The sequence below is a fragment of the Cavia porcellus genome, unplaced genomic scaffold (assembly GCF_034190915.1).
Source record: "Cavia porcellus strain 051 isolate PalLab524CR breed Dunkin Hartley unplaced genomic scaffold, mCavPor4.1 scaffold_4, whole genome shotgun sequence".
NCBI lineage: Eukaryota > Metazoa > Chordata > Mammalia > Rodentia > Caviidae > Cavia > Cavia porcellus.
Window position 1 is genome coordinate 45,277,794 of NW_026947487.1, and position 9,538 is coordinate 45,287,331.

General features: G+C 55.1%; 1 protein-coding gene across 2 annotated transcripts; it reads left to right on the forward strand.

The window, feature by feature from the left end:
* Nucleotides 1-3,150: 3,150 nt before the first annotated feature.
* On the forward strand, nucleotides 3,151-7,821 carry Zic2 (Zic family member 2). 2 transcript variants are annotated; one of them, XM_003477600.5, is made up of 3 exons: nucleotides 3,151-4,232; nucleotides 6,014-6,177; nucleotides 6,396-7,821. In XM_003477600.5, the coding sequence occupies exons 1-3, from the start codon at nucleotides 3,161-3,163 to the stop codon at nucleotides 6,729-6,731; spliced, it is 1,572 nt and encodes a 523-aa protein (XP_003477648.2). In that variant the 5' UTR covers nucleotides 3,151-3,160; the 3' UTR covers nucleotides 6,732-7,821. The 2 variants fall into 2 exon arrangements, with proteins under 2 accessions (XP_003477648.2, XP_012996722.2); XM_013141268.3 differs by having other exon boundaries at nucleotides 6,359-6,552.
* Nucleotides 7,822-9,538: the final 1,717 nt, after the last annotated feature.

Consider the following 9,538-nt stretch of genomic DNA (forward strand, 5'->3'; position numbering starts at 1 on the left):
AATATTTTTGGAATATGCCTTCCAAATGCACTTTCAATCCCCTTCCCAATATAAATCGGTCACTAAAATAAACAAGTATGAGATTGCATTGGGTATTTTTTGAATGGATTTGATGTAGCAGAGCAGCCTTTCTGCCTGCAGCTCGCTCTCTCCCTCTCCTTCTCCCTCCTCTCTTCTATCCTCCCTCCCTCCTTCCCTATCTGTTTAGGGGCCCGCGTGAAAACTGCGAAGATTTCCAGTTCCAGGCAAACTCCAGCTTTCAGAAGAAATGCCAGTCTCCCTCTTTCTCCCCGCCCCCGCCCCACTGGCGCCAGGGGACGAGTGACAGAGGGAGGGCCCAGGGCCCCTTGTGCAAGAAGGTGCGGTCAGCTCAAGCAGGACTAAGATACCCCTTACACTGGGAGAGGTTTTTAGAGCCGAAGGGAGAGCCGGGTTCGGCCAGCAATAGTGAGCTAGATTCTTCCCGCGTTTTCGTTGACTTCATTTTAACATAAAAATATTGAAGCCCATGTTACTTTCCCTGATTTTAATTTTATTTTCACTGCCAGAGATGTGTGAATAAAGGCCGTGGCCTCAGGCACTTCCCTTCACACCTCTGCGGCCTAAGGGCAGCAGCAGTTCCCTCTCCGGTTACCTTGGGAGCGTCAGCTTCGGGCGGAGAGGGCCGGGAAGGTCTGCTGTGGCCAGCCAGGGTCCTGGGGTGCGGCGGGAGCCGCAGGGCCGCGAGCCACCACGCAGGCAGCAGCTTCGTGGCTGGCCCACTGGCCCACTGCTCCCGGAGCACTTTTCGCTCCCGGAGGAGTGATGTTTACCTTCTATATGGTTTAAACCCTAGAGTCTGGCAGTTTCTTCTTCCCAGGCCCTGAGCCTGACTCGCAGGCAAACTCAGGCCTGAACCTAGTTTGGCTGCGCTGGGCGACCCACATGTACCAGCCCATCGTGGCAGCGGCCCCAGCTACTGGGCATCCACCCTGACAGTCTGTTTAAACCACTTCCAAACAACCCCTCCCTCGCTGGGGGCCGCTGCCCAGTGTTTACTGCTGTATTCGGAGCAGGGCGCGAGCGGCGGGGGGAGTCCGCGCGCCCCGGGGCTGAAGTGGACCACCGCCCGGCCTGCGGGCGGCGTCTGCGTAAGCGTCCGGGGAGCGGGAGAAAGGGGTCAGCCCGGCTTTTCAACACCGCTGGTCCTTCACCTGCGTGTTCAACGCCACGAGGCAGGTTTACCAAGGTGGTGGGAGAAGTGCGAGGTGTGCCAACCCGACAAGAGACTGGCCCTCCAACCGCTCCTAGTAGGTCGCTCGCAGCCCCAAGTGTCCCCGCGCTCAGGGCCCCTGCCGGGCGATTTGGCTGTTGGCCATGTCTCGGGCTGCCAGTGTGCCATGGCTCGGGGTCCCTGGGGTTTTCGGGGCCGCTGGGAGTGGCACGGATCCTCGGGGAATGGGTGGACTCCGCAGAAGGACGCAGGTATGGGGTGCCTTCTCGTTCCACGCCAAGGCCTGGGCAGGGGAGACATGACCCCGCGGCCTGGTCCTCGCAATGCCTGGCGCACGGCTCCCGGGGCGTTGCGGCCGGCCGGGACAAGGAGCCACCGCGCCAGGCGCGCAGGCGAAGCGCCACAGGCTGGCAGGCTAGGCCCGCGAGCACGATCCGTGGCTACCCCGCCGGCTAGGAGCTCCCGGGGCGGGGGAAGGCAAGGAGGGCCGGTCGCGGGGCGGGGGCGCCTGATTGACGAGGCCGCGGCGGCCAATAGCGGAACCTGGAGAACGGGAGGGGCGGGAGCCGCTGTTAAAGGGGCGGTGTGACCGGGAGGCTCGGCCTGTAACGGGAGGGAGGGAGGTAGAGAGTAAAGCCGGGCGGGAGGCTCGGGGGGCGCGGGGGAGGGGAGAGGAAAAGGAGGAGACAAAAATTAAAAATAAAAGGCTGCTGTTGAGGCGGCAGCGCCCACTGAAATAAACAGAGGCGGCGACGATGGCAGCTGAGAAGGGGAGGCCGCTCGCTCTGGCGTCCTAGCCGGGGCGGCCTCCGGCTCTAGGTCCATCGCCCAGGGCCGACCGGCTAGGGGAGAAGCGCGAGCTGGGGATCACTTTTTTATTGTTGTTATTGTTTTTCAGCCCAGCCTCCATTCCACCCCCCCCCCCGGCTTTCTCCCCTGCACCCCCCTCCCCCACCATCCCCCGCCTTCTCCTTCGGCACAACTTAAAGAAAAGGGGAGCCGCGCGGCTGCTTCCTTCATCTGGGGGAATTCGTGGCCACTGCAAGTTTACTACTCCAGATGAAGCCAATGCCAAGCGCGGAGGACGAGGAGGGCTAAGCTCCGCTGCTGCGGAGCCGAACAATACCCGCAACGTGCGAGCTGCGCGGGCAGGGCCGCAGGGGAGGAGGCAGCGGCCAAGCGAGCGATCGGTGCTCGGGGCGCCTGGCCACCTCCTGGCGTCTCAGCGCTCCCGCTGTGGTCAGGTGGAGCCGTGCGCGCGCCAGCTTCGGGCGTTGAGAGCCGAGCTCGCCTTGGTCCCTTCCTCGCTCTCTTGCCCGCTTGCTCCGCCAGCTCACCGCCGTCCCCTCGGGCCTCTTGGTCCTACAGCTGTTGTGATTCCGTTCGGCGCGCGCCCTCCGGCGCAGCCGGGCCCAGAGTCTCCGGGGCTGGCAAGCGAGTGAGTGTGTGCGTGCGCGCGCGTGTGCGCGCAGGGGTGGGAGTTGCAGCTCGGCGCTCGCCCCCCGGCGGCCCCCCTCTCCGCCCGGCTCCCCACACCTCCCTCCCGTTCCCTCCCCCCGCCCGCCCTCCCCTGCCCTGCCCGCTCGCCCGCCCCCGCCGCAGCTCCTTTAATACACTTTGGTTCTCCGCCTGGCTTTGGACTCTTCTCCTCCTCCACCTCCTCCTCCTCCCGCGCCTCCTCCGCCGCCGCCGCCTCCTCCTCTTCCTCTCCGCGCCTTCGCTCTGTGCCTGGCCGCCCGAGGCAGATCAGGCGGCGGCGGAGGCAGCGGGCGCACGAGCGCCGCTCCCGGGGCTGGGGCTGAAGCCTCCACTACTCTCGCTGCCTGCGTCCGAAACCCGGCGGCCTCCGGACGCCCCGCGCGCGATCCGGAGCGGGAGCCGAGGCGGCGCGGAAGCGCAGGGCTCGCCGGGGCCGGCGGGGCGGGCGGGCGGGCGGACGCGCTGGCCATGCTTCTGGACGCCGGGCCGCAGTTCCCGGCCATCGGGGTGGGCAGCTTCGCGCGCCACCATCATCATTCGGCCGCCGCGGCAGCTGCGGCGGCCGCGGAAATGCAAGACCGAGAACTGAGCCTGGCAGCGGCACAGAACGGCTTCGTAGACTCAGCCGCTGCGCACATGGGAGCCTTCAAGCTCAACCCCGGCGCGCACGAGTTGTCCCCTGGCCAGAGCTCTGCATTCACGTCGCAGGGCCCCGGCGCCTACCCGGGTTCCGCTGCGGCCGCCGCTGCAGCAGCAGCGCTCGGGCCCCACGCGGCGCACGTTGGCTCCTACTCTGGGCCTCCCTTCAACTCTACCCGAGACTTCCTATTCCGCAGCCGTGGCTTCGGGGACTCCGCGCCGGGCGGCGGGCAACATGGGCTCTTCGGACCAGGCGCGGGCAGTCTTCACCACGCGCACTCGGACGCGCAGGGCCACCTCCTCTTCCCTGGTCTCCCAGAGCAGCATGGGCCTCACGGCTCGCAGAATGTGCTCAATGGGCAGATGCGCCTCGGGCTGCCTGGCGAGGTGTTCGGGCGCTCAGAGCAATACCGCCAGGTGGCCAGCCCGAGGACCGACCCCTACTCGGCCGCTCAGCTCCACAACCAGTACGGCCCCATGAATATGAACATGGGTATGAACATGGCAGCTGCCGCGGCCCACCACCACCATCACCACCACCACCCCGGTGCCTTTTTCCGCTACATGCGGCAGCAGTGCATCAAGCAAGAGCTCATCTGCAAGTGGATCGACCCCGAGCAGCTGAGCAACCCCAAGAAGAGCTGCAACAAAACTTTCAGCACTATGCACGAGCTGGTGACCCACGTATCCGTGGAGCACGTTGGGGGCCCGGAACAGAGCAACCACGTCTGTTTCTGGGAGGAGTGTCCGCGCGAGGGCAAGCCCTTCAAGGCCAAATACAAACTGGTCAACCACATCCGCGTGCATACGGGAGAGAAACCTTTTCCCTGCCCCTTCCCGGGCTGCGGCAAGGTCTTCGCGCGCTCTGAGAACCTCAAGATCCACAAAAGGACCCACACAGGTAACAGCGGGGATAGATGCACGAGAGCTCTTGTGTGTTTGTGTGTGTGTGTGTCCCCCAACGCTGGGTACCAATCTCCAGCCAGGGTCCTGGGGTGGGAGAGTTTTGTGTGTGCGAGAGAGGCAGCGGCTTGTTTTTGTTGGACGATGCAAGTATCATAGGGCTGGGTTTTTCCATGTGCGGAAATTGAGTTTTAAATGATCAGTGAAACATCAACTGTATGCTCGGGTGTGATACAATGGCTTCGTTTGCTCAGCCCTAGTTAATAATTTCCTTTCTAAGCAGAATGCACAAAATAAAACTGTTCCCTAACTCGGTGCCCGGGAAGCGAGCCTAGAGAGGATTTTGCCAGCTTGTGTGAATGTGCTTTTCGGCTCCGGGTGTGTGTGTGTTTGAGTGGCTTGTGTTTTCCCACTTCTTTTTACTCCAGGACCAAACGCCCTTCCAGGGACTGTTTCCCATTAAATGAGCCCTGTGCGAGTCGAAGCTGTAAAGCATTTCTCATTTTTAAAGTGTTTTTAAAATCCCATCTCGGGACGGGTCGCGGGGGCTTTAAGGTGGTTGCGCAGCAGTTTGAGAAATGTTTTAATGGGCACCAGAGGATTTGCAATTCCCAACTTGTATCCACAACCCGGTCAGTGAGAGCCCCAGGCAGCGCGGCCCTGCGAGGGAATTGCGAGCCGAGAAAGAAAAAAAAAAAAAAAAAAAAAAAAAAAGCGCCTCCCGCCTCATAGATTATTCATCTATGACCAGGTCTCAGCCAAAACCGTGCCAGACGATTTCCTAAAAGAAAGCCAAATGTTTTAGCAACTTCCCCCGTCAATATTTACTCCAACGTGGGGATGCGCCAGCGGCCTATTGTTCTCTTTTGGGAAGGGAGGGAGCCAAGGTGCGAGACAAGCTTTTAACAAGGTTTAAAATTTGAGAAATGTATTTGCATGAAATACTTGCTTATGAGTCCGAGTCCTGCGTCTGAGCGGATATCTTTTTAAACACGCACACACACAATTTAGGTGCTAATGGAATTTAACGTTAAATGGCCCCCTTTCCAAGTGGGTCCACGTTTGAGTTCTCACACCTCTAAATGACTCCAGGCGTTCGGAATTCTGGCAGCGGGACGCTAGGACCGCCAGAAAATTAAACTGATTCTGAAAGGTTTTCCTAACTCCAACGCCACCCCAGCTTGTGCCTCTCCATCGTGAGAAGGCTGCCTGGTCTCTAATATTTATCTTTAATTTTAACTTATTTTTGGAACAGTGGAGGAGAGACTAGCATTGTGATTAATTCAATTTGCAGAATTTTGGATGAGAAATACTGGCTCAGTCTCTATCTACAGCCCGGCCCCCAAAACAAAACACAGCAACTCCAAATGTAATTGCCTACTGGCCCCAGAGAGAAACCGACAGCAGCCCAGCAGCCTGTGTGATTCTGATAATGCCCCAAATATTTTGTCATAACAACAGCTTCTCTGTGGTGAGAACAACTTGTTAGATGCTGTGAATCCAAGAAGCTTTATATTAGGGCCAGGAGTTAACCCAGATTCCTTAAGAATTTTCAGAAATCCACCTTATTCAGGAAGAAGGTAAAATATGCAGTAAATGATAAGGGCTGTCAGGTGGGCAGGAGGTAATTTCGCTTTGCTTCTGCCACCGTGGGGATGCAGTCTGTTTAAGGGACTCGGCACTCGGTTCCTGCAGCAGCCCTTCCTCGGCCCCACCGCGGCCTGTCCCTGCGCAGCCCTGGTGATGAGAGGTTCAGGCGCCAGTGTTTGCCTTACACAGGGGAGAAGCCTTTCCAGTGTGAGTTCGAGGGCTGCGACCGGCGTTTCGCCAACAGCAGCGACAGGAAGAAGCACATGCACGTCCACACCTCCGATAAGCCGTATCTCTGCAAGATGTGCGATAAGTCCTACACCCACCCGAGCTCCCTGCGCAAGCACATGAAGGTACCACGGCGGTGGCCGGGTGGAGGGCGAGGCTTGCCTAGCGCGCTGGCTCCTCACCGGCCAGGATAACCTCCGGCGGCCGGCCCGGGAGGATCCCTAGGGGGCCGGGGCGCTCAGGGACTTTTCTGGGGTGCTCCCCTCTGGGGCGGCCCGGCCTCACAGCAGCTGCACTCACACCCAGTCCCCTCTGGTCCCCCCTCCCGGCTTTTGTCTTGCAGGTCCATGAGTCCTCCCCGCAGGGCTCCGAGTCTTCCCCGGCCGCCAGCTCTGGCTATGAGTCGTCCACTCCCCCGGGGCTGGTGTCCCCCAGCGCCGAGCCCCAGAGCAGCTCCAACCTGTCGCCGGCGGCGGCGGCGGCAGCGGCGGCGGCGGCGGCAGCGGTGTCTGCGGTACACCGGGGCGGAGGCTCCGGCGGCGGCTCCGGTGGTGGCTCCGGCAGCAGCGGGGGCGGCGGCGGGGCGGGCGGCGGGGGCGGCGGCAGCTCTGGCGCGGGCAGCGGGACAGCTGGGGCCCACAGCGGCCTCTCCTCCAACTTCAATGAATGGTACGTGTGAGTGCCCGGGGCCTCTCTCCCTGTCCCAGTCCCTGTCCCTAGCCCAGGCGCTGTGCCCAGGGTGTACCTTGTGATCGTGTTGTTAAAATGTGATTTTTATGATGATGAAAATGATTTTACCAGCTGAAGGATTTTTAAAAAGTTTTTTTTTTCTTTTTTTAAAGAAACAAATCTAGGCATGAAAGAAAAAAAAATCTCTTATGGAGTCTTTGAAGCTGAACATATAAAAATATGAAATAAAAATGAAAGAATAAAAACATACAAATATTCAACCAAACCCTCCTGCCAAACCCCCATTCTTACTGTCCTTCCCACTTGGTCCTGAGTCTTCTGACAAACTGTACATAGTGGACTCCTTCCTCCTCCGAGGTGATTTTTAATGGGTTCTTGGTGTATAGAAGTTTGTCCATTTGTAAACTCCGGATTTCGTTCCTTCCTCCCTTTCCCTTTCCTTCCCTTCCCCAAGTGATGGGCTTTTTCTTTCCTTTCCTTTCCTTTTTTTTTTTTTTTAAAGCTTATCTGGTTTCTTTTTTAAGTAATGTGGAAGAAAATGGTTTATTTTGTACTGTGGTATTGAATATTGTGTTCCTTTTTATAAGCCAACTTGATTGTAAACTTCATGCAACTATAGACTGGGGGGAAAAAAGCAAGCCGTGCCAAAGTCTCCCTTCTGTTTCTTCAACACACCACCCCATCGCACACACCACCAACAATGCTTGTGAATGTATTTTTCTGTTAGCTGGGTTTACATGTGATGTTTTAGTGCTTTTGCAAGTTCAGTTTGTTAGTTCCTGTATGAAAGATTGTGGGGGAAAAAATAAACGTCGTGCCGTTAGCTTTTTCCGTAATAACACCCTTCCTTCTGTAAATACCCGTTACCATATTTATCCATTTGTAATTAAATTATGGTATTAACTTGCTACAGAGGAAACAATATTTATAAAGAATGTTTCTTAACTATAAATATGTACAATTGTGGGCATAAACTTGTTCAGATTTTTTATTTGAAGGTTTTAAGTGGTTTGATCATTCTTGTGATATGTTTTGAGAGTAATGCATACAGAAATATAATAAAATGTGTTGAAACTGCATGAACATACTATTCTTTCTTCCAGCAAAGTTATTTTTGAAAATGGGAAGGAGGCAGCTAGAGGGTGGACTTAGATATGGATCAGAGTGGGAATCATCACTGTGCATTCTGGGAAGGAATGTGTATGTATAGAAATCAGGCTGAACTGCCCCTTTGGCAGAAAGTCTCAAAATTATTTTCTACATCCTTTGTTTAGTAGCTGAGAGTGAATTAAATTTTTGGAAAGCCCCTGTGAGGAATGGCTGCAGGAACCTTCAGAGTTTCTAATGGCTCCATTATCTGAGGGAATGCCTTTCTTTCTTTCAGCTATTTGGACTGGATTTAAGAGCACTAAACATTTCCTTATTCTTTGTTTTCCCCCTTCCCTGCCCCCTTCCTCTCCCTCCCTCTGAAAAGCTGAGGTACAGTTATTTTTAATTGCACGTTTAAAACTGAGCTGAGTACTTTGTTTTTGAACTTGGCCCAATGATTATAGTTTAAAAGGGCCTGTTTCTACCAGAAGTTTGTGTTTTTTTTTTCCCTTAAGATTTTACACAGAGAGCTTGCACAAGAAATACTGCTTTATCTTTAAGCACAACAGCTCTGCACTAATAATCAGGGTATTCAAGAGAAGGTGATAGGGTACGTTTTAATTTTCTTTTGCAATAACAGAGAGGCAACAAACTTCCCAAATGAAAGAGAATCTTTGCAAGAATGCAGCAAAAATAGACTAAGATACAAAGTTGCTAAGTGCAAGTACCTAAGCCACCAGCTTTTCTGGAAGGTTTGCATCCTACCCTCTGTAGTTAGTCAGAGTTTTCAGAAAAGATGCTCTCAGGAAAAAAAAAAAAAAAAAACAATTTTAACAGCTAAGGGATAGGGATGGTGGAAATTATGTCAAAATCCTTGAACCACTGAGACAGCTCTCTCTCCATGGGTGTCCCTAAATCTCAGAGAGGCTCAGGGCGGTCTCGGACCTCCTCCCCCAGCAGTGAAAAGGTGGGGGCTGTGGTGGTGGCTGCAACATCCCCATAGGGTCGCCAGCTCTGCCAGCCAGCCCCCAGAATGCCGGGGCTGCAGTGGAGACCGCGTTCTCCTTTCCCGCCAGCTGCTCGGAGCAGGCCTGAGGGTGCTTGGGGAGAGCTAGGCAACCTCCCCAAAGCCGACTACCTGTTCAGTGGGGAGGGAGAGAACAGCCAGCCAGCCTGTAGTGTGAGATTCAGGGTGACAAATGCCAGTCTCGCTCTCTCCCCAGCGGCCCTGCGAGCTGCCTGAGCTCCAACTTCTGAAGCAATCAACTCTCTATTAAAATCAAATTTATAACCCCTAATAATATTAAGCAAAATTATTAAAATAATTGGCATATGTTCCTGGTCCTTGGGAGAGTTCATTGAACACATTATAAGCTGTGAGGAAAATCATTTAGGGTTTTCTAAAATCCCTTACCCCCAGGGGGTGGGGGGAGAGAGGAAGGAGTCAGATTAAATATTCATCATAACTCTGGGCAAGAATGGAACGGTCTGTTCCAAATGTTTTCAACTTTTTAATTTAAAAGTTGGAAATTACTTAGTTTTGCAACACCTCACAAAGCTGAGACGGGTGGAATAAGGTGTAGGGGGGCAACTTTCCCATCAACTCAAGGTTTTGGGGTTTTTTTCTTATGGGTTGAGGGAAAAAGAGAAGGGGCATTGGACGGGTTCAGAAGCTTTCTAGATCTGAAAGTCAGACAGCCATCCCAA